At 42.1% G+C, this 24,174-nt stretch overlaps 1 protein-coding gene across 1 annotated transcript; it reads left to right on the plus strand.

Annotated features, from left to right (window-relative positions):
* Nucleotides 1-12,196: 12,196 nt before the first annotated feature.
* On the plus strand, nt 12,197-23,758 carry LOC114644892 (gastrula zinc finger protein XlCGF57.1-like). Its single transcript, XM_051927478.1, has 3 exons — nt 12,197-12,336; nt 16,454-17,024; nt 18,993-23,758. The coding sequence occupies exons 2-3, from the start codon at nt 16,622-16,624 to the stop codon at nt 20,183-20,185; spliced, it is 1,596 nt and encodes a 531-aa protein (XP_051783438.1). The 5' UTR covers nt 12,197-12,336; nt 16,454-16,621; the 3' UTR covers nt 20,186-23,758.
* Nucleotides 23,759-24,174: the final 416 nt, after the last annotated feature.

Consider the following 24,174-nt stretch of genomic DNA (forward strand, 5'->3'; position numbering starts at 1 on the left):
CCGTCCATCCATCCATCCAAACCACACACCAGGGACAATTTGAAAACACCAGTCCACCTAACCTGCATGTCTTTGGACTGTGGGAGGAAACCCGCTCAGACACGGGGAGGAGAAGCGAACCCAGGTCTCCTTACAGTGAGGCAGCAGCGCTACCACTGCGTCACCGTGCCGCCCTGAAACATAATTTACTTTCAAATGATTACATTTTACTATTTTTTTACTATAGTTAATTACTTTCTGTAATGTAAAATAGTTACCTGTATTATGTATATGTAACAATTCCCATGAAAATAGCAATCTGTTTAAATTGTACATCCGCTTCCCCATACGTGAGCAGCAGAGCCGTGAAGTGGCTAGCATGTAGTGCAGGCCCAGAGGTTGGCGAGCAGGTGGCAGAGCCCCCCTAGTCATCATTATGTTCTACAAATTATTTCTATTTCCCTGTGAGACTGAGCTTACAATGGCTTGCCACTGATGGATTCCCCAACTCATATTTTAATATAATTTCTACGGTATGTAATTTTGGAAAATAAAATTACATTCTTTTACATATTACATAATTACTTCAAGATGCTGAGACATCAATAGCGCCACCTCTTTATTCTCTGCTGCTGTAACATGGGGTGACATATCCACATTGACTTGTTTCACTGTGGTGACCCTTCTCTCTCAGTACTTTCCCAAACCATCCCTTCACAGTGGAGAGATCGATATGTTCTTATGATAGCACTGTATATTTATTTATTTGTTTGTTTTTTTCTCCACTAAATAAACAAATCCTTTCCCTGAGCCAACCTCTTAAAGAGCTTCATTTGTATGAATTCCCACACATGGAGGTGTAGCTGTGCAATGGCACTTGTCATAAACAGAAGTGGGAAAGCAGCAGCACCTCATTCTCACTGGCTGGTTGGTTACTGGAAGTAGCTGTGAGGGGTCCTTAATGTTTGGAAGCTAGGCTCCAAGCATTGATTATCAAGAATGGGAAGCTGCCATCAGTCAGGATTTGGCCAAGAAGTTGACTGCCAGCCTGCCAGGGTGAAATGCAGATGCCTTGAAAAAGAAAAAAAGGGCCAACACTGCAAGTATGGACTCTGAGCATAAACTTCATGGGATTGTCAATAAAAGCCTTTGAAACTTCTGAACTGCTTGTCATTCTACTTCAGTGTACCAAAGAAACATCTGACACAAAGATCTCAAAACACTGAAGCAGCCAACTGTATGAAAACCAACACTTGGTTTCAGTCTCAGAACCTTTGGCCACGGCTGTACATTAAAGAACCATCAACAACAAATCAAATCAAATTAATAATATATTGAACAATTATTATTAAGGTAAAGTTGAATAAATCGGACTAAGCAGCTGCATGAATAAAAAGGTAAAGTACCACTTCTGGTTAGTGGAAAGAGACCAAAAGTTGATAGAAAACTATGTTTTGTACCGAATACCTGAATGCAAAATTTAGTTAACCGAAGTGAAAGTGAACTCAAGTTATCGTGTTTACACAGACACACACACACACACACAGACAGACAGACAATTCCAAAAATTGTATTTTCTGACTCAGGGAGGTCTAAAACATTAAGATTCATTAAAATCTTGAAAAGGAATTTTCAGATGATTACAATACTTTCCCTATACTTTGTATACGAGATGGTAAAAATGACATCCCCCCTGGCACCTTTATTTTTAAGAGTGCAGAATGGAACTAACCCACCCGTATTCCACTGTCAACAAAGTGAATCTTGTTGAGTCTTTATGATGTAAATTGTTTTCCAAAGAAATTCCCAAACTAACACCCACACAACCCCTGACCCACAACCACCAGCCCATAACAGGCTGCAAAAACATACAGAGAGCATCGTTCAAATCTTACATTATCTCAGATTGGCTTCACTCTCCATTTTGGAGTGCACTCTTAAACACAGTTTGGATACCAGAAGCACTTATATATATATAGTGACAGATAAGGGTGCTGTTGATCCCTTGAACCCTCAGACCTCACGTCAGACACCAGATAGAAGTCCAAATATTGTTTTATTTATAATAACAATGTGCACAAAGCACCTACACTCCACAATACTCAATAAATCACACCAATACACAATAAACAATCAATCCTCCACTCTCCCAGACGCGTTGCCACCCTTCCACCCAGCTCAGCTCAACGTCTGGGATCTCCCATCATCCTTTTATAGTCCCTGACCCGGAAGTGTTTCCAATCCTTCAGTCCATGTGATTGTCTTTCACCTCCGGGTCAGATAAAAAAGTTCTCTTCTTCATCCCGGAAGTACGTCATTTCCCTTGTCACTTTGCCTACGACGTACTTCCGGGTTATCGGACACATACGACTCTCTGGGCCTCCCTGCCACGTCCTCTGTTGGCCCCTGTGGTATCTAGCATGGCTGTAAAGGAAAACTCCGTCGTCCAGGATTCCCTGCTGGTATTCGAAGGCATCTCCATGCTGCAGGGATAGCTCCACCTGGCGGCCTGGGGGTATTGGCCGGGATGATAAGCTGGCCATAGACCACTATATATATATATATATATATATATATATATATATATATATATATATATATATATCCATCCATTTTCCAACCCACTGAATCCGAACACAGGGTCACGGGGGTCTGCTGGAGCCAATCCCAGCCAACACAGGGCACAAGGCAGGAACCAATCCCGGGCAGGGTGCCAACCCACCACAGGACACACACAAACACACCCACACACCAATTATTATTTATTATTATAGGGCCAATTTAGAATCACCAATCCACCTAACCTGCATGTTTTTGGACTGTGGGAGGAAACCCACACAGACACGGGGAGAACATGCAAACTCCACGCAAGGAGGACCCGGGAAGTGAACCCGGGTCTCTTAACTGCGAGGCAGCAGCGCTACCAATGCGCCACCGTGCCGCCCCTATGTATATATTTGAAAACTCATCAGATCTCAATGAGAAACAAAATCCTGCTGTCTATCTCTACTGATATGGACTGGTAATGTGTTAGGATGGCACATCATGTGATGGAAATGAAAATGATGAATTCAAAGTCACCCCAAAAATCAAAGGGAAAAAAAGGGGTGACAGGCAGGCAGGTGAGTCCACTTTGCCGAAATTTCATTGCAGCAACTCCAAATCGTAGCACTTCACCACTTGCTTGTATGCCTGCCTGACAATGTCCTAATGAGATGACGGATGGTGTCCTGGGGGATCTCCTCCCAGATCTGGACCAGGGCATCACTGAGCTCCTGGACAGGCTGAGGAATTGGATGGACCAAAACATAATGTCCCACCCAGAGGTGTTCTACTGGATTGAGGTCAGGCAAGTGAGTGGGGGGGGGGGGGGGGGGGGGGGGGGGCTAGTCAATGGTTTCAATTCCTTCCTTCTCTCACAGAAACATGAGGCCGGGCATTGTGGTGCACCAGGAGGAACCCAGGAGCCACTGCACCAGCATAGGGCCTGACAAGGGGTCCAAGAATTTCATTCCAATACCTAATGGCAGTCAAGGTGGTGTTGCCTAGCCTGTAGAGTTCTGTTTGTCCCTCCATGGATATGCCTCCCTCCCCAGATATACCATCACTGACCCACCACCACCACCTTCCTTGCCCCCAACCCATCCCCCCCATCCATCTTTACGGCAGTGCAACCAGGTATCTTCACTGACTTGTATAACATAAAGCGACAGCCTCCCTAATGGAGTGGAGGTCCGCAGGCAGGGTCTGTCACTAAACGATTTGCATGTGCACCCATATTGAAAGCCTAACGTGCTGTAAAGTGTTCACACATGCGTTAAACAGATTGATACGCAGATCAGGTAGCGACATTGTCTATTGACAGAGCTCCACTCCACTGAGGAATTTGTCGCTTTGTATTATACGTCAGTAATAATATCTGGTTACACTATCATTAAAAGGGGGTATCTGATGCAAGTCAAGTTAACTAAGTGACCAATAACCTGCAATCCAATTGGCTGTCCAGCGAAGCTACTGATTCATGGAGCTTTGGAGCAGCAGGACCCGTCTCACCTCTGGAGATCCACACTTCATTTCAAGTGTATATTTTTGCAAATGTTGAGTCTTCAGTTGGTTAATTCCCAGTACTTGGAGCTCCAGGATGGAAGCTGCGGGCTGCAGATATGCCAAGCTCATTCATTTTAACAACAGAATAAGTAATCAACTTGCTTATTTCACACCAACTAACATATCCACAGCGACTTTCGAACAGACCGGTTTTGAATGCTGTGAATACTGATTCGCAGAGCTCTGCAGCCGGACCCGTCTCACCTCTGGACGTCCGCAGCTTGAGTCTATTGCAGTGGTTCCTAAACTCAGTCCTGGGGACTATGGCAAGCCAAATTATCATTTAGAGATATCTTTAAAACATTTAACGATTTCTCCAAATCTTTTGAAGATATCTTTAAATGCAATTAAGATATCTGTAAATCCTTTAAAGATATCTTTATGAAATGGCATTAAAGATGTCATTAAATGACTTACAGATATCTTCAAATCAATTACAGATATCTCCAAATATCACTTTGCCTCAGCATATTTTACTCAAACTTGTTACTTAAATGAACACTTTGTATTTAAACATATCTTTAAATGATTTGCAGATATCTTTAAATGAGTGCTTGCATACTTACAGATATCTCTAAATGACTTAGAGCAGGGGTTGCCAAGTCCGCTCCTGGACAACCACCATGGCTGCAGGTTTTCATTCTCACCCTATTCTTAGTTAGTGACCCGTTTTTGCTGCTAATTAACTCCTTTTACATTCTTTTTAATTGACTTGCTCTTGAATACTCAGACCCCTTAATTCAGGGATCTCAAACTCCGGTCCTGGAGGACCACCATGGCTGCAGGTTTTCATTCTCACCCTTTTCTTAATGAGTGACCCGTTTTTGCTGCTAATTAACTCCTTTTACATTCTTTTTAATTGACTTGCTCTTGAATACTCAGACCCCTTAATTCAGGGATCTCAAACTCTGGTACTGGAGGACCACAATGGCTGCAGGTTTTCATTCTCACCCTTTTCTTAATGAGTGATCTGTTTTTGCTTCTAATTAACTCCTTTTACATTCCTTTTAATTGACTTGCTCTTGAAGACTCAGAGCCCTTCATTGTTTCTTTTTCCTTATTTAGCAGCCAAAAAATAATGAGATACAAAATGAGCCAAAACAACTTTTGACCATTACACAATATCTGAAAAGAAAGATGAAGGTCTCAGGAATGTTGATCTACTCAGGTCATCAAAACATTTGAACGGTGCTCTTAGAAAAGAGAAAATCAACAATTTCAGAAATGTCTGCTACTGCACCACGAGAGCAGCAACAAGCCACAGAATTAAAGAATGAGTTTAATGAATAACAAGACTCAGTGCCTCATTAAGCAGCTGGTTGGAGTTTGAGGCCCTGACTTAATCAGTCTTCTGTCGGCTCACTGACTTCACATTTCATTTCTATTTGGGTGCCTTTTAAGGAAAGAAATGAAGCAATTCAGAGCAACAATGAAAAGAAATTCAGGGGAACAAATCTTTAAAAAGCAATTCAATTAAAATGAATGTAAAAGGGGTTAATTAGCAACACAAACAGGGCACTCATTTAAAAAAATGGTTAGAACAGTGGTTCTCAAACTGTGCAAAATGTACTTTCTCAATTTTTTTATTTTTAATAAATTTGCAAAAACCTCAAGTAAACTTTTTTCACGTTGTCATTATGGGGTGTTGAGTGTAGAATTCTGAGGAAAAAAATGAATTTAATCCATTTTGGAATTAGGCTGTAACATAACAAAATGTGGAAAAAGTGATGCGCTGTGAATACTTTCCGGATGGACTGTATGTATCTTCTGTCAGAATGTCTAATCTCCCAGACATACCACTGTTTATAAGGTATTATAGTATATAACTTCTCCCCACCTTCCCTTCTATATCTATAGGCAATTAGGTGTAGTAAAAAGACAAGCAGGAGTTAAGTTACAATTTAAACAACATATTATTGATAATATTCATAAATAATAACAATATGCAAAGTACATTTGAATATTGAAAACCACACAACCTGATAAATGGTGAAGTGTAGTTTCAGGCGGCACACAGACTTGTTAGTTACTTTAAAATGTCTCTAGTTAAGGCATCATTGGTGCTCAGCTTTCTTCAGAACAGGCCACAAGTCTGTTCAATATGGCTGCCGAGCTGTGCTCTCCATTGTGTTGTCTACTTCAGGTCATGGTGTGATGGTCTTCATCAGTTTAGTAAGAGAGATATGCTTCTTCATGATCAGAGGTTAGCAAGATAGAGAGAATGTAGTTGAACAAGCAGATTTATAGATTCTCTGTCCAACCCCTACAGCCAATAGGACATCATGGTACTTAAAAGCTTCTGATCCAAGCCAATTCCACACTGCCATACTTCAGACCAATGGGGACATACAACATCTTAAAACCTGCCACCCCCAAGACCATATGTCTTTATGGCTTTCTTGCGAGGGTTGAAAGACTTTAGCAGAGAAACACTTGGCAAACTGGTTTAAGGCACACACCAACCCCCCCAATCTCTGTCATAAAATTCAAAAAGATCCATTCCTAAAAGGGGGGGGGGGTGTAAACACTCACTAATGTAACACTAAATTACATTGCTTTGCCTAAATTACAAATAAAGACATACAAAATATTTATCAAGTTATATGCAAAATCTCACATCACAACAATACCTAAATTTGGAATAAATAGGAAACTAAAAAAAACTTCACGGTGAATTAATAAAGATTTAAAAAAGAAGTTGCAAAGGGAAAAAACTGCTTTATAAGGCATATAAGACTAATGACTCTAAAGTGAATCATAGAGCGTATGAGAACATGAGGGCAACCATTAAGAAGGATATCAGGAAGGCTAAAAGACAGTTGGAGAGGAATATAGCAGATAAGGTGAAAGACGACCCTAAGAGATTCTTTCAGTATTTTAGTAGTAAAAGAACAGTCAAGGAGGAGGACAAGTGCATCAGGAATAGTAAAGGGGAATTAAAAGATACAGACAGTGAGATAGCGGACACACTAAACTTACATTTTTCTGAGGTTTTCACAAGTGATAAGTGGATAACCTCAGAGCAGTAACAGGGACTACTAAGGAGGTACTGAGGGATTTGGAAATTGTAGACGGGGAAGTGCTGCTGAGATTAAATAAGTTGAAATCAAACAAATCACCAGGACCAGATCATATTTACCCTCAAATTCTTAAGGAGACTAGCGAGTACAGATAGAAACCCTTGATGCATATTTATAGGAAGTTACTGCACACTGGAGAGATTCTGAAGGACAGGAAAATGGCAAATATCATCCTGTTATATAAAAAGGTGACCGGGCACATCCAAGCAACTATAGGCCAGTAAGCTTAATGTGCATCACAGGAAAAGTAAAGAAAGGAATTATTAAGGATAAGATTGGACAACATATGGCAAGGACAGGAGTTATAATGAACAGTCAGCATGGGCTCAGAAGAGGGAGGTCGTGTTTTACTAACATGCTGGAATTCTATGAGGAGGCAACAAAAGGATACGATCAAAGTGGAGCACATGAGATTATTTATTTGGACTTTCAGAAAGCATGTGATGAGGTGCCACATGAGAGGTTGGGCATCAAACTAAAAGAAGTGGCAGGTCAGGGTGTGGTGGGTAGGTGGGTGCAGAATTGGCTCAGACACAGGAAGCAGAGGGTGATGAGGGTGTGAGGAACCAACTCAGAATTGGCCGAAGTTAAGAGTGGTGACCAGCAGGGGGCAGTGTGGGGCCGCTTCTATTTTTAATAAATAGACATGATTTAGTTAGGAATATAAGTAACAAGCTGGTTAAGTTTGCAGATGATGCCAAGATAGGTGGATTAGCAGATAATTTGGAATCCGTTATGTCATTACAGAAGGACTTGGATAGCATACAGGCTTGGGCAAATTTGTGTCTGATGATATTTAATGTCAGTAAATGTAAAGTATTACATGTAGGAAGTAAAAATGTGAGGTTTGAATACACAATGGGAGGTCTGAAAATTGAGAGTACACCTTATGAGAAGGATTTAGGAGTCGTAGTGGACTCTAAGCTATCGACTTTCCGACAGTGTTCAGACGCCATTAAGAAGGCTAACAGAATGTCAGGTTATATAGCACCTTGATGTGTGGAGTACAAGTCACAGGAGGTTCTGCTCAAGTTTTATAACACACTGGTGAGGCATCATCTGAGTCATGTGTGCAGTTTGGGTCTCCAAAAAGGACATAGCAGCACAAGAAAAGGTCCATAGGAGAGCGACAAGGCTGATTCAGGGCTACAGGGGATGAATTATAAGGAAAGATTAAAAGAGCAGAGCCTTTAGAGTTTAAGGAAAAGAAGATTAAGAGGAGACCTGACTGAAGTGTTTAAAATCTTGAAGGGAATTAGTCCTGTGGATCGAGATGGTGACTTTAAAATGAGTTCATCAAGAACACGGGGACACAGCTGGAAATTTGTGAAGGGGAAATTTCACACAAACATTAGGAAGTTTTTCTTTACACAAAGAACAATAGATACCTGGAATAAGTGACCAAGTAGTGTGGTAGACAGTAGGACTTTAGGGACTCTCAAAACTCGACTTGATGTTTACTTAGAAGAGTTAAGTGAATAGGACTGGCAAGCTTTGTGGGGCTGAATGGCCTGTCCTCATCTAGAGTGTTTTAATGTTCTAATTTTTAATTCTTTAATAAACGAACAAATATTGGAAACCAATCACAGGAAATGATGTGATTTTTGAATAATTAATACAATGTTTATAGATAGATAGATAGATAGATAGATAGATAGATAGATAGATAGATAGATAGATAGATAGATAGATAGATAGATAGATAGATAGATAGATAGATAGATAGATAGATACTTTATTAATCCCAAGGGGAAATTCACATTTCTCTGTAGGTTCTGACATTTTTCACCAGCGCAGATTTAAAGATATCTGTAGTTCGTTTTAAAGATAATCTTTAAATAAAGAGGAAGTTATTTGAAGATATCTGTAAATCATTTAAACATATCTTTAAATGCACAAGTATTTATTTAAAGATATCTTGAAATAGTCTGCGGTGGGTTGGCACCCTGCCCGGGATTGGTTCCTGCCTTGTGCCCTGTGTTGGCTGGGATTGGCTCCAGCAGACCGCCGTGACCCTGTGTTAGGATTCAGCGGGTTGGAAAATGGATGGATGGATTGAAATAGTTAGAGATGTCTTTAAATATTTAGAGATATCGTTAAATGTTTACAAGATATATTTAAATGTTTTAAAAATATCTCAATGATAATTTGGCTTTCCATAGGGGACCTCCTGTAGCTGGAGATTTTTGTTCCAACCTAATTTACAATAAGTGATAATAATTGATCTCGTTTATTTAGCTGGTGTTTTCTCTTATTCTACATTCAGTAAAGCACAGTAATATGACTTTTAATCTGTACGATATTTAGAAACACTTCTGTTTGTTTGCTATATCTTTAAATGCTTGACTCGTGTTTATTGTTTTCTCCTTATTTTTCTTTTATTCTGTGTAGTCTGTGTAGTAATTATAAACAATCAACAGACACCCGGGCAAACAACACTAAATGATGAAAGGCTGCAACTACTTTGTCATCAAACAAACTAATTGGTCAATAATGGAAAGGCAGAATGGAAATCAGGATAAACATAAAAAAAAGTCAAACATAATCCATGCATACATAACTGCTTCCTTTTATTAAAATGTATTTACACACTTATTTTGCAATTTCTTCATTCACCCTAAAACTCGGAAATAACAGTTCACTTAATTAGGCTAGGAGTCCAATTAAAAAACAAAAGTTTTTTTGGAATAAAAAAACTGTCGTCCCTGGGGGTCTCCAAGACCGAGTTTTCGAGTCACTGGTCTATTGTAAAAACTAGACGTCTCGATGCATGCTCAATAATCCAGGTAAGGAAATCCTAGAAATTTGATTCTGTTCATCTGGACAAAGTTTTTAAGTGGGAGAAATATTTCGAGACTTATCCAAGTCTCTTCCTCAGTCTCAATTGACTGCAGGTTTCCCCAACCTTATAAACAGTACCTTTGCTTAATCACAGAGACTAGCACCATTGACAAAGGGCCAGTTGATCAGTGATATGCAAATTGTCCACTGATTAGTAGACGTGTGAACCATTCATAGAGGGTTGAGGAATGGCTGCAATCACAGCATTGTAAGATGGCGACAGATGTACCCTTAGGCCCCCTCCTCTGTTCAGAGATGGTCGTTCCTTTTTCACGTAAATGGCCTCCTTGATTCCTCTCTCAAACCAGCGCTCCTCCCTGTCCAGGATGTGCACCTCTTCATCTTTAAAGGAGTGACCACTATCCTGTAGATGTAAATAGACTGCGGAGTCCTGGCCTGATGAGGAAGCTCTTCTGTGTTGTGACATGCGCTTAGCCAGTGGCTGCTTGGTTTCCCCGATGTACAATTCACGGCACTCCTCCTGGCACTTAACTGCGTAAACTATGTTACTCTGTTTGTGCCGTGGGACCCGATCCTTGGGATGGACCAATCTTTGGCGTAGCATATTTTGGGGTTTGAAAGCCACTGAGACCCGGTGTTTCGAGAAAATGCGCCTCAGCTGTTCCGATACTCCTGACACATACGGGATCACTAAGGGTTTTCACTTAGGCAGTGGATGTCCTTCCTCTCTCATGAATCGCTTGGAGCGTTCTTTAGGTGTCCTCCCTGCTTTGACAAAGGACCAGCTGGGATATCCACATTTACTCAGGGCCTTTTTGACGTGGTGTTCTTCTGCTTCCCTGGCCTCTGAGTCTTTGGGAATGGTGTTAGCTCTGTGTTGTAGAGTCCTAATGACACCTAGTTTGTGCTCTAGTGGATGGTGAGAGTCAAACCTTAGATACTGGTCCGTATGTGTGGGTTTACGGTACACATCCACTTTCAAATGTCCCCCGTTGACGATGGAAATTTCACAGTCTAAGAAGGCTAGCTTGTTATTTTCCATATCCTCTCTGGTGAACTTGATGTGTTTGTCCACCCCGTTAATGTGGTCTGTGAACTGTGGTACCTCCTGAGATCTGATTTTCACCCAGGTGTCATCCACATATCTGAACCAATGGCTCGGTGGTGTTCCAGGATAGGATGATAGAGCCCTCTTTTCCACTTCTTCCATATATAAATTGGCTACTATAGGTGAAACAGGGGAACCCATGGCACACCCGTGCTTCTGCCTGTAGTACTGGCTTTTGTATATGAAATATGTTGATTGAAGACACAGTTCCAAAAGCAGGCACACTTGGTCTGCGTTGAAAGAGGTTCTTTTACTGAGCGTGGGGTCATTCTGTAATCTCTTACGTACTACCTCCACTGCTTCAGTCACTGGGACACAAGTGAATAGAGATGTAACATCAAATGAGACCAAGGCTTCTTCTGCCTTTATAATGACCTCTCTCACTTTCTCCACGAAATCCAATGTGTTCTGAATGTGGTGTTTTGAGCTGCCTACCACTGGGTTAAGAACAGCGGCCAGGAACTTGGAGATGTTATACGTGACTGTATACGTGAATTGTACATCGGGGAAACCAAGCAGCCACTGGCTAAGCGCATGTCACAACACAGAAGAGCTTCCTCATCAGGCCAGGACTACGCAGTCTATTTACATCTACAGGATAGTGGTCACTCCTTTAAAGATGAAGAGGTGCACATCCTGGACAGGGAGGAGCGCTGGTTTGAGAGAGGAATCAAGGAGGCCATTTACGTGAAAAAGGAACGACCATCTCTGAACAGAGGAGGGGGCCTAAGGGTACATCTGTCGCCATCTTACAATGCTGTGATTGCAGCCATTCCTCAACCCTCTATGAATGGTTCACATGTCTACTAATCAGTGGACAATTTGCATATCACTGATCAACTGGCCCTTTGTCAATGGTGCTAGTCTCTGTGATTAAGCAAAGGTACTGTTTATAAAGTTGGGGAAACCTGCAGTCAATTGAGACTGAGGAAGAGACTTGGATAAGTCTCGAAATATTTCTCCCACTTAAAAACTTTGTCCAGATGAACAGAATCAAATTTCTAGGGTTAAAAACTAGACGTTTACGAACAATCCTCCCTCCGTCCGGTAGATGGCAGTGTTTACCTAATTAACATCACTGTGCTTAACCTTTTTCCTCGTGTCGCTCTCTGCTGACTCGTTTTTTAGTTTCGTTGTTTATTTCCGCTCCCCAGACAGCTGCGAGTCTGCACCTTCGAGACAAAAGCTTAAAAAAGTAGAGAAAAAGAGCGTCGAGAAAAAGTAGGAGTGACGGTGAGCAACGGGAGGATCAGGCAAAAGGTGAGAATACCGGGTAAAAGACACGTGGAGCAGGACGTGAGCAGGCATGTCGTGGGGACAGAAAGGCAACAGCAGCTTGGGGACGACATGAGATAAAGCCGCGGTGTCGTGCTGTCGGCAGGCGGCCAGTCTGAGTCGGACATTAAAGACATGGAGCTCCGACTGGAATTGTCTCAGCTGGAACGTAACGGGAGAGCTCGACTCCGCTCAGTTAACTGCGGAAAATAAGAAACGGAACCCGAGCGGGCAGGAAACGAACTGTTTCCGTTGAATTGCAGTTGGAGCGAAGTGATACACAGTCCGTGCCGGTAGTCTGCTCTTCGTTTCAAGCGTACGGTATATCTCTGCAAATGGCCGAGTCTTCATTTGGTCAATTCCGGGTACTTGGAGTTCCAGGATTGGAGGCTGCGGGCTGCAGATATGTCAAGCTCGTTTATTTTAACAGAAAAATGAATCAAGTAATCAAATTGCTTATTTCACAACGACTAACATATCAACAGCCACTTCCGAACTGTGAATGCTGGTTTCCTATCTGTGTACGCACAGGTACAGTGGCGTGCTAAAATATTCAATCCCCTTAAAAGTCACCATATACTCTGCATGACGAAAGGTTTGTACGCACATTTATCCATTCACGATTTAGAATGTGAACTCTTACGCAGTAACAATACATTTCCCAAGTTCAACGAAACCATTTTCTGTAGATATTGAACAGAAGAAGAAAATCTCCAAAGTTTGTGTTTGCATGCGTATTCCAGCCCTACGTCCACCTTCACCCTTTTGCTGCCATAACAGCTTTCGTTCTTTTGGGGGTACGTTAAGTATGTCCCAAGTTTTGCACGTTGTTCGCATGTGATTCTTCCCCGTTTCTTCTTCTAGAGCCCCTCTAGGTGGGTGGGATGGCACCTCCTGGACAGCAGTTTTCAAGTCGTGTCACAGATTCCCAATCAAGTTAAGATCAGGGCGTTTGACTCGGCCAGTCCAAAACATTCCCCCTTTCTGTTTGTGAGCCATTCCACTGTCACGTTGGCCTTCTGCTTAGGGTCATTGTGTCACTTTGGCCTTCTGCTGAAGTTCATCGTCATGCTGAACTGAAAGATGACTCTTCTCCCGAGCTTGTAAGTTCATTGCAGACTGGAACAAGTTCTCCTGCAATATTGTGTGGTATTTGTGCCCATTCATTGTCACTTCCACTCTGACAAGATCCCCATCGCCTGATGCTGCCACCACCATATTTCACCGTCAGCCTGCTGTTTCTTGAGGCCTGGCCAAGTGTACGTTTTGCGCCACACATACCTCTCATAAGTCTGGCCAAAGAGGTCTATTTTGGTCTCATCTGACCATAGAACCTTCTCCCCACATCTTAAACTGGGGTCTTTCTCATGCTTTGTAGCAAATGCCATATGTGCTTTTACGTGGACCTTCTTAAGGAATGGCTTGTTCTTGCTCCCCTCACCCCTGAGGTGGTTTTTCAGTTAAATATCTAAAAAAAAAAAAAATGGTCTGACTTTAGCAGTGGCGTAGCATGCAAGGGGGGACATCTGTCCCCGGGCGCAGCATCCAGGGGGCGCCAAATTGATGTTGCAAACAAGAGGGGGCGCAAAATCTTCAGTTGTCCCCGGGCACTGAAAACTCTAGCTATGCCTCTGGACTTTGGACATGTTCTTGTTACAGCGTAAGAGTTCACATCAAAAATACTGAATGGATGAACGTGTGGACAAACCTTTTGTCATGCAGAAAATTTGGATGACTTTCCAGGGGGTTGAATACTTTTGCATGCCAGATAGATTGACTGAACTTTATTTCTCCCCATGTGGAAACCTTGGCTGTCTTTACAAAAGCTCTTTAAATAAATACTGTACAAAAGTCCAGAAAAAGAAAAGTGAAGTATAAAACGTCAAAGTGCCTTTTGTTATCTGTCGACTGTGAACAGAAACTCATCTGCTCATGTTGGCTTATGCTCTTGTAATTAAAGCTACATTATATTGCCAAAAGTCCCCCCCCCCCCCCCCCCTTTTAAATAATTGAATTCAGGTGTTGCAATCCCTTCCATGGCCACAGGTGTATAAACTCGAGCACCTTGGCATGCAAACATTTATTTCTATAGCACATTTTCATACAAAAAGTAGCTCAAAGTGCTTTACATAAAGAAGAAAAGAAAAATAAAAGACAAAATAAGAAATTAAAATAAGACAACATTAGTTAACATAGAAAAAGAGTAAGGTCCAATGGCCGGGGGTGGACAGAAAAAACAAAAAAAAAAACTCCAGACGGCTGGAGAAAAAAAATAAAATCCGCAGGGGTTCCAGACCACGAGACCACCCAGTCCCCTACAAATGGCCTCTACAAACATTTGTGACAGAATGGGTCGCTCTCAGAAGCTCAGTGAATTCAAGGCTGGTACCCTGATAGGATGCCACCTGTGCAATAAGTCCATTCATGACATGTCCTCACTACTAAATATTCCACCGTCAACTGTATTAGAACAAAATGGAAGCAACTGGGAACAACAGAAACTCGGCCACGGAGTGGTAGGCCACATCAAATCACAGAGCGAGGACAGAGCATACGGAGGTGTGCAGAAGTCGCCAACTTTCTGCAGAGTCGATAGCTACGGACGTCCAAAAACTCAAGAACAATGCAGCATAGATAGAGTGAGCTTCATGGCCGAGCAGCTGCAGCCAAGCCTGACATCACCAAGTGCAATGCAAAGCATCAGATGTAGTGGTGTAAAGCCCACCAGATACCCCTGGACTCGAGAGCAGTGCAGACGTGGAGTGACGAATCACACAATCCGATGGACCAGTCTGGCCAGGAGAACAGGACTTGTCTGACTGCATTGTGCCAAGTAGAAAGTTTAGGGGATTATGGTCTGGGATTGGGCTCGGCCCAATAGTTCCAGTGAAAGGAACTCTTAATGCTTCAGCATACAAAGCCATTTTGGACAACTTTGTGGGAACAGTTTGGGGATGGCAACATGACCGGGCACACACACCAGTGCACAAAGCAAGTGTGCACTAGAAAGACATGGAGGAGTGAGTTTGGTGTGGCTGTGCAGAGCCCTGACCTTAACCCGACACCTTTGGGAGACGGCGAGCGAGCCAGGCCTTCTCATCCAACACCAGCGCCTAACCTCACAAATGCTGTCCTGGTCACTGATTCCCATCAACACACTCCTACACCTTGTGGAAAGCCTTCCCAGAAGAACTGAAGCTGTCAGAGCTGCAAAGGGTGGGCCGACTCCATATTAAAGTCTGTGTGTTAAGAAGGGGATGGCATTAAAGTTCATGTTTGTGTAAAGGCCGGCATCCCAATACTTTTGGCAATGACAGAATCCTGACTATTTGGATTTTAATATGAATGAATCTTGTCTACTACCAGTCATCAAAAGTTTTAGAACGCCTCAATTTTTCCAGTTCTTCAAATTTAATCAGTTGAAATGCAATGAATGGCTTCAAATGGTGAAAAGGGAAGCAGTAAACTGCCAGAGGTTTAAATTTAAAATTTAGATTAGCAAAACCTGAAAGAAACAGAAATTTCAGAATATTTATATATATATATATATATATATATATATATATATATATATATATATATATATATATATATATATACAGTATATATATATATATATATATATACAGTATATATATATTATATAACATCAGGGAACAACTAACAGGTTACAACCTACAGATGTCCTGCAGCAATGAAAGTAGTTGAAGCAAACAATTTGTACAGGTGTCCCAACTTGCGCTGATTACTTCAAAACCTCTCTGTCTGTCCTAAAGCAAATGGTGTCACTACACCCTCTGAAATATTACTTGGACAAATGGCATGAGTATAAATTGGTTTAAAGTGAATAACATGAAGCATTTAAAGTTTTGTTTTCCCCCCTTTTCCTGTTCTTGGCTTTTTTAACCTGCTAGGCTTTGTTTCCATATCAAGTAGATTTTTACTCCAGAATCTGCCGAGAGCTTCTTTGGGTAACATGGTCGGTTCATAACATTTTAAATCTCGCATTAAAAACTTAATTGGTAGGTTTTGTGTTTAGTTCATGTGCTCAAGTCATTTTTAAAGACATTATGAAGTAATTCTATCACTTTTATTTGAACAGATATAAAGGAAGCCCCCTTCCCAGTTCACATGACCATGCAGTGAAGTGTCAAATGGCTTCCAGGCTGGGGCTGCCCACGTGAGAAGGGACTCTAAGAAGAGAAAAGCAGACATTTGAGGGGAAAGCGAGAGAGAGAGAGAGAGAGAGAGAAGAGTTTTCCACAGAGCCATGGATTTAGTCAAAGAGAATGGCGTACACGAGCGAGTGGTGCACATTAAAGAAGAGGACTGTGAGTGGGGTGAACCTGAGTATGTGTGTGTCAAGCTGGAGGATTGCGAAGGAGGAATTTCAGTTTTTAAAGAGGAGGAGCTCAAGGGGGAGACGGTGGACATTAAAATTGAGCATCCAGAAGAGTTCTCAGTTCATGCTGGACTGCAAAGACGTGAAACTGGGAACGATTTCAAGCGTGATATTTATGAAGAGTATCCTTCCAGTTTACAGTCCTGGTTCACTGATTCAAGACAACTAGCTGCCCAGCAGAATTCTGTGGAACTGAAATCCGAGGTGTCTGAGGTGGAAGAGAAAATCAATGAAGGAAACAAGACAAAGGAAGAACAGAAAGTCGGAATAAGTAAGTAATAGGATTCTTCTTTTGGCTGCTCCCGTTAGGGTCGCCACATCAGATCATCTTCTTCCATATCTTTCTGCCCTCATCATCTTGCTCTGTTAAACCCATCACCTGCATGTCCTCTCTCATCACATCCATAAACCTTCTCTTAGGCTTTCCTCTTCTCCTCTTTCCTGTCAGCTCTATCCTTAGCACCCTTATCCCAGTATACCCAGTATCTCTGCTCCGCACATGTCCAAACCAACACAATCTCGCCTTTCTGACTTTGTCTTCCAACCTGAGCTGACCCTCTAATGTCCTCATTTCTAATCCTGTCCATCCTCGTCACACCCAATGCAAATCTTAACATCTTTAACTCTGCCGCCTCCAGCTCTGTCTCCTGTGCCACCATCTCCAGCCCATATGACACAGCTGGTCTCACTACCATCCTGTAGACCTTACCTTTCACTCTTGCTGATACCCGTCTGTCACAAATCACTCTTGACACTCTTCTCTACCCACTCCACCCTGCCTGCACTCTCTTCTTCACTTCTCTTCCACAATCCCCATTACTCTGTACTGTTGATCCCAAGTATTTAAACTCATCCACCTTCACCAACTCTACTCCCTGCATCCTCACCATTCCACTGACCTCCCTTTCATTCACACAAATGTATTCTGTCTTGGTGGTCCTACTGACCTTCATTCCTCTCCTCTCTAGAGCATATCTCCACCTCTCCAGGGTCTCCTCAACCTGCTGCCTACTATCACTACAGATCAGCAAACATCACAGTCCACGGGGACTCCTGTCTAATCTCATTTTTTCATCATCATCATCATCGTTTAACTTAAAACCAATTAGGGATAAATTAAGAGAGGTGACTATTAGAGTACTGAAGGAATAGGTGCTGACAAATGGAGCCTTTCACACCTATGTGAATGATAAAATAAAAGTCAGTCATTTCACGGAGTAATTGCCATTAATTCAGTTTAGTTGAGTTTATTTTGGTATTGTGCTTTTTACTTAGTGCTGGCCCTGAGCTCTGTGACAAGTTTTCAGGCAAAATGCAAATGAGTACACATTAACAACACTGCTTTGTTTAAACACGCAGATAACAAGTAGAAACTGAGTATCGTAAATGGATACGGTCACCACCTGTCCTCAATCAGCATAGTCGCTCTTCTCTGGACCACCTCTAGTGCTGCTGTGTCCTTTTTGTAGACCCAAACTGCACCCAGCACTCCAGATGAGGCCTCACCAGTGTGTTATAAAGCTTGAGCAGAACCTCCTGGGACTTGTACTCCACACATCAAGGCGCTATATAACCTGACATTCTGTTAGTTTTGAAGTCGAGTTTTGAAAGTCCCTAAAGTTTTACTTTCCACCCAACTACTTGGTCACATATTGCAAGTGTCTGTCATTCTTTGTGTAAAGAAAAACTTCATGTTTTTGCGAAATTTACCCTGAAGTTTCCAACTGTATCCCCGTGTTCTTGATGAACTCCTTTTAAAGTAACGCTTGTTCAGTGTTATATTTTCACCCATTAAGTCTTATTATTCACCCCAGTGATCATCATCTTATCTTTAGACACAGAAAATGCATTTCTCATGGTTGAATGGGACTACCTATTCGCCACATTGCACAAATTTGTGTTCAGCCCTAACATATGTGCATGGATCAAACTGCTACTGTGTGTCTTTGTGTGTGTGTATGTGTGTATATATTCATGTTTTTTCTGTAAGTAGGGGCATTTTTTTGTTTCTTTTTCTTTTCTGCGTAAGCAAAGTTATTATAGTGGAGGTGGTTCTGTTATAGTCCCATTTAAATTATTTGTTTTTTCATCTGGGATGTTCTAAGGGGAAATATGGGCAAAGTTAGGTTTGGATTTATCCAATATATGTACTGTTTGTTTCACTGAATGAACTGGTCTGGTTCATGTTGAAATTTTATTTATTTTCAATCATTTAAATAAGCTCGTTGTATCATTCCAGAATTTGAAGAGAGCAGCAGCTTCTCCCCATCGTTATTTGCTCAGACCTCTCTTCACTGCAGACACAAACAGGACAAGGAAGAGATGAACAAATCAACAAGAGGATCTGAGAATTTGATAGAAGCCTCTCTCCAGTGCAGTGCTCTTCCTCAGAGAGAAGCCATCAGTTCTGACCTACAACAAGAGCATAGCACAGGTCAAGAGGCTTTGCCTGCTGGCAGTAAGTATGGACAAACTTTTAAAAATCCCAAGTCAATTCAAACAGGAGAGAAGTCATATGGCTGTTCTGAATGTGGGAAAATATTCTTACATAAAAGCAGTCTTCAGGTACACTTAAGAAAGCATACTGGAGTAAAACCTCATTGCTGTTCTGAATGTGGCAAACGATTCTCTGACAATTACAGTCTCCAAACACATTCAAGAATCCATACTGGAGAAAAGCCCTATGGCTGTGCTGAATGTGGAAAAAGATTCACCAACAGTGGCCGCCTTCAAACCCACACAAGAACTCATACTGGGGAAAAGCCGTATTGCTGTTCAGAATGTGGCAAACGATTTACAGAGAGTAGTGCTCTTCAGAGTCACAAAAGAATTCACACAGGAGAGAAGCCGTATTGCTGTTCTGAATGTGGAAAGCAGTTCACTGTCAGTAGCAACCTTCAGAGTCACAAAAGGATTCATACAGGAGTAAAGCCCTTTTGCTGTTCTGAATGTGGTAAACGATTTACCAGAAGTAGCAGTCTTTACCAGCACACACAAATTCATACCGGAGAGAAACCATATTGTTGTTCTGTATGTGGCAAAAGACTGAGAAGTAGGAGAAGTCTTTGGCAGCACATATCAATTCATACTGGAGACAAACCGTATTGTTGTTCTGAGTGTGGGAAAAAATTCACTGAGAGCGGTGCTCTTCAGAGGCACAAACAGAGTCATACAGGAGAGAAGCCATTTGTCTGTTCTGAATGTGGCAATAGATTTACCCGAAGCAGTAGTCTTCGTCAGCACACACTGATTCATACTGGAGAGAAGCCGTATGGCTGCTCTGAATGTGGCAAGAGATTCACAGAGAGTAGTGCTCTTCACAGGCACAAAAGAATTCATACAATAGAAAAACCTTATTGCTGCTCAGAATGTGGTAAACGATTTTCTGATAGCTGTGGTCTCCAAAAACACACAAGAATCCACACCGTATAAAAGCTGTATGGTTTTGCTCAATATGGGAAAACATTCACCGAAAGTTGCCAACTTCAAAGCCGCTCAGGAATTCATAATGGAGAAAAGTAATACATGTGTTCTGAATGTGGAAACACCAGAAGCAGACATCTTCAGAAACATACAGTGCATCCGGAAAGTATTCCCAGCGCATCACTTTTTCCACATTTTGTTATGTTACAGCTTTATTCCAAAATGGATTAAATTCATTTTTTTCCTCAGAATTCTACACACAACACCCCATAATGACAATGTGAAAAAAGTTTACTTGAGGTTTTGGCAAATTTATTAAAAATAAAAAAATTGAGAAAGCCCATGTCCATAAGTATTCACAGCCTTTACCATGAAGCTCAAAATTGAGCTCAGGTGCATCCTGTTTCCCCTGATCATCCTTGAGATGTTTCTGCAGCTTCATTGGAGTCCACCTGTGGTAAATTCAGTTGACTGGACTTGATTTGGAAAGGCACACACCTGTCTATAGAAGGTCCCACAGTTGACAGTTCATGTCAGAGCACAAACCAAGCATGAAGTCAAAGGAATTGTCTGTAGACCTCCGAGACAGGATTGTCTCGAGGCACAAATCTGGGGAAGGTTACAGAAAAATTTCTGCTGCTTTGAAGGTCCCAATGAGCACAGTGGCTTCCATCATCTGTAAGTGGAAGAAGTTCGAAACCACCAGGACTCTTCCTAGAGCTGGCCGGCCTTCTAAACTGAGCAATCGGGGGAGAAGGGCCTTAGTCAGGGAGGTGACCAAGAACCCGATGGTCACTCTGTCAGAGCTCCAGAGGTCCTCTGTGGAGAGAGGAGAACCTTCCAGAAGGACAACCATCTCTGCAGCAATCCACCAATCAAGCCTGTATGGTAGAGTGGCCAGATGGAAGCCACTCCTTAGTAAAAGGCACATGGCAGTCTGCCTGGAGTTTGCCAGAAGGCACCTGAAGGACTCTCAGACCAAGAGAAAGAAAATTCTCTGGTCTGATGAGACAAAGATTGAACTCTTTGGTGTGAATGCCAGGCGCCACGTTTGGAGGAAACCAGGCACCGCTCATCACCAGGCCAATACCATCCCTACAGTGAAGCATGGTGGTGGCAGCTTCATGCTGTGGGGATGTTTTTCAGCGGCAGGGACTGGGAGACTAGTCAGGATAAAGGGAAAGATGACTGCAGCAATGTACAGAGACATCCTGGATGAAAACCTGCTCCAGAGCGCTCTTGACCTCAGACTGGGGCGACGGTTCATCTTTCAGCAGGACAACGAGCCTAAGCACACAGCCAAGATATCAAAGGAGTGGCTACAGGACAACTCTGTGAATGTCCTTGAGTGGCCCAGCCAGAGCCCAGACTTGAATCTGATTGAACATCTCTGGAGAGATCTTAAAATGGCTGTGCACCGACGCTTCCCATCCAACCTGATGGAGCTTGAGAGGTGCTGCACAGAGGAATGGGCCAAACTGGCCAAGGATAGGTGTGCCAAGCTTGTGGCATCGTATTCAAAAAGACTTGAGACTGGAATTGCTGCCAAAGGGGCATCGACAAAGTATTGAGCAAAGGCTGTGAATACTTATGAACATGTGATATCTCAATTTTTTTATTTTTAATAAATTTGCAAAAACCTCAAACTTTTTTCACGTTGTCATTATGGGGTGTTGTGTGTAGAATTCTGAGGAAAAAAATGAATTTAATCCATTTTGGAATAAGGCTGTAACATAACAAAATGTGGAAAAAGTGATGCGCTGTGAATACTTTCTGGATGCGCTGTATAACACCACACATTGTTCCGCAGTTGTGTAATGTGGCAGGTGATTTTTCCTAACCAGTGGTCTTTGCAATCATTCAAAAGTTCATATTCAAGAGAAACGTTATTGCTACGCTAACTGTGATAAAGGTTCTCACTTTTAAGTAATTTCCATGGGCACTTAAGAATCCACAGTGGAGAGAAGTCTTATTATTGTCCTGACTGTGGTAAATGATTCTCAAATAGCAGTGGATTTCATAACCATAAAATATTTCACAATGGCAAGAAGCCTCAAGGCTTTTCTGAATGTGTCAAGTGTTTCTCACACAGCAGGAGTCTTATTGGCACATGGCAAGTCACACTGGAGAAATTCTGAATGCGTAAGTTGGTGGGTGAAGAATAAAGAATTGGATGGAGGACTGAAATGTAGCTTTCCTAACTGTTCAAGTCTTGAGGACCAACTTCATGTGGTGGGCTTTATTTTATAAGATTGGTGGCATAACTCATGAAGATAAAAATACTTTAATAGTAGGAATGGACACCCAAAAGACTCCTTTTGGCCCTATGTCACCCAGGGTGTACATATGTGCCCACTCCCTGCTGCAACACAGGAGTAGGTGAGGGTGGTATTAATAGTGGGATATTGTTAGATTAAGAGAAGAGAATCTTCAGTGTGCTGATAGTCCAGATGGAAAGTGGAACAGACAAGACCACAAATGTGAAATATGAGCAGGAAACCAAGAGGGCTTGGACACCAAGCAGTGGTCAACTGAAGAGAAAGAAGAGGTCAAGAATGGCTACTGTTAAGAAAGAACTCCAAAATTAACAGCTTAAGGATATGCCAGGAGGACTCACAGAAAACTAATCCTGACGTGCAGATTCTTACTGAGTCAAACCTAAGATCTCTAATTGGAACAATTTAAAAAAAGCAATTAAATCAAGAGGAATATTGTCCATGTACAGAAATGGATTAACTAGTATAGCTAAAGAAGTACAACCAGAATTCTTGAAAACTGAGCAGGCAGAGACCTGAGATGAAGAGATGAGGTGGACCTCAAATGCATTTGAATTCATGACAACATGAACGCATTAGCAGCAAACAGTGTAAAAAAAAATAAATGAGAGCAGCAACAGACATACTTAAAAAGAAATTCAGTAATAAACACCCAAATACAGTTGAATGCAGATGTTTCTATCCAAACTCCCTTTTATATAAGCCCTCTGCAGATTTTATACTAACAAATTCTAAATCTGGCATATCATTTAAGATATCAATTTTGTGCAGGACAAAAGTAATTGTTTCCCACAATGTTCACAGACCTCAAAGTATTATGTGAATTTCCCCTTGGGATTCTCTCTCTCTCTCTCTCTCACCTTGACTACATCACACTTCCAGTAGGTCACAAGTTTACAGACACTTTGTTAATGTTTGGCAGCATTTCTATTTAAATTGTTTTACTTGAGCCAAACATTTTGGGTCACCTTCCACCAATGAGTTGCTATAATTCTGGCCCATTCCTAAAGACTGAACTGGTGTAACTGGTACAGGTTCGTTGGCCTCCTTGCTCTCGCATGCTTTTTCAACCAGATTTAGGTCAGGGCTTTGTGATGGCCACTCCCAACGCCTTGACCCGTGTTGTCCTTGAGCCATTTTGCCACAACTTTGGAGGTCTGCTTGGGGTTCTTGTCTATTTGGAAGGCCCATTAGCGACTGAGCTTCAACTTCTTCGTTTGAGATGTTGCTGCAGTGTTTCTCCATCATTTTGTTTCCTCATGGTGCCATCTATTTTGTGAAGTGCACCAGTCCCTCCTGCAGCACCCACATGATGCTCCCCCCCCCCCCCATGCTTGATGGTAGTTCTTTGGCTTGCCAGCCTCACCCTTTTTCCCCCCACAAACATATGGGTGAAGAGTTCGATCTTGGATTCATCAGACCAGAGGACATTTCTCCAGAAGGTGAGCATTTTTGTCCCCATCTGCCATTGCAAACTGCAGTCTGGATTTCTGATGGCTGCTTTGGAGCAGGGGCTTCTTCCTTGCTGAGCAGCCTTTCAGGTGATGTCAATGTCAGACTTGCTTTACTGTGGATATCGATGCATGTCTACCAGTGTCCTCCAGCATCTTCACAAGGTCCTTTGCACTTTTCATGCCAAAGTCCGTTCTTCTGTAGGAGCCAGAATGTGTCTCTTTCCTGAGCAGTGTGACGGCTCTGTGGTCCCATGGTGTTTATACTTGC

This window comes from Erpetoichthys calabaricus, chromosome 5, assembly GCF_900747795.2.
Source record: "Erpetoichthys calabaricus chromosome 5, fErpCal1.3, whole genome shotgun sequence".
Classification (NCBI taxonomy): domain Eukaryota; kingdom Metazoa; phylum Chordata; class Cladistia; order Polypteriformes; family Polypteridae; genus Erpetoichthys; species Erpetoichthys calabaricus.

What these genes read in the sequence shown, in the direction of transcription:
- LOC114644892 (XM_051927478.1), top strand. Translation starts at nt 16,622, where the DNA reads ATGGATTTAGTCAAAGAGAATGGCGTACACGAGCGAGTGGTGCACATT. An exon ending in AGAACAGAAAGTCGGAATAA is followed by an intron (nt 17,025 to 18,992) that starts GTAAGTAATAGG and finishes GTATCATTCCAG; the next exon opens with AATTTGAAGAGAGCAGCAGC.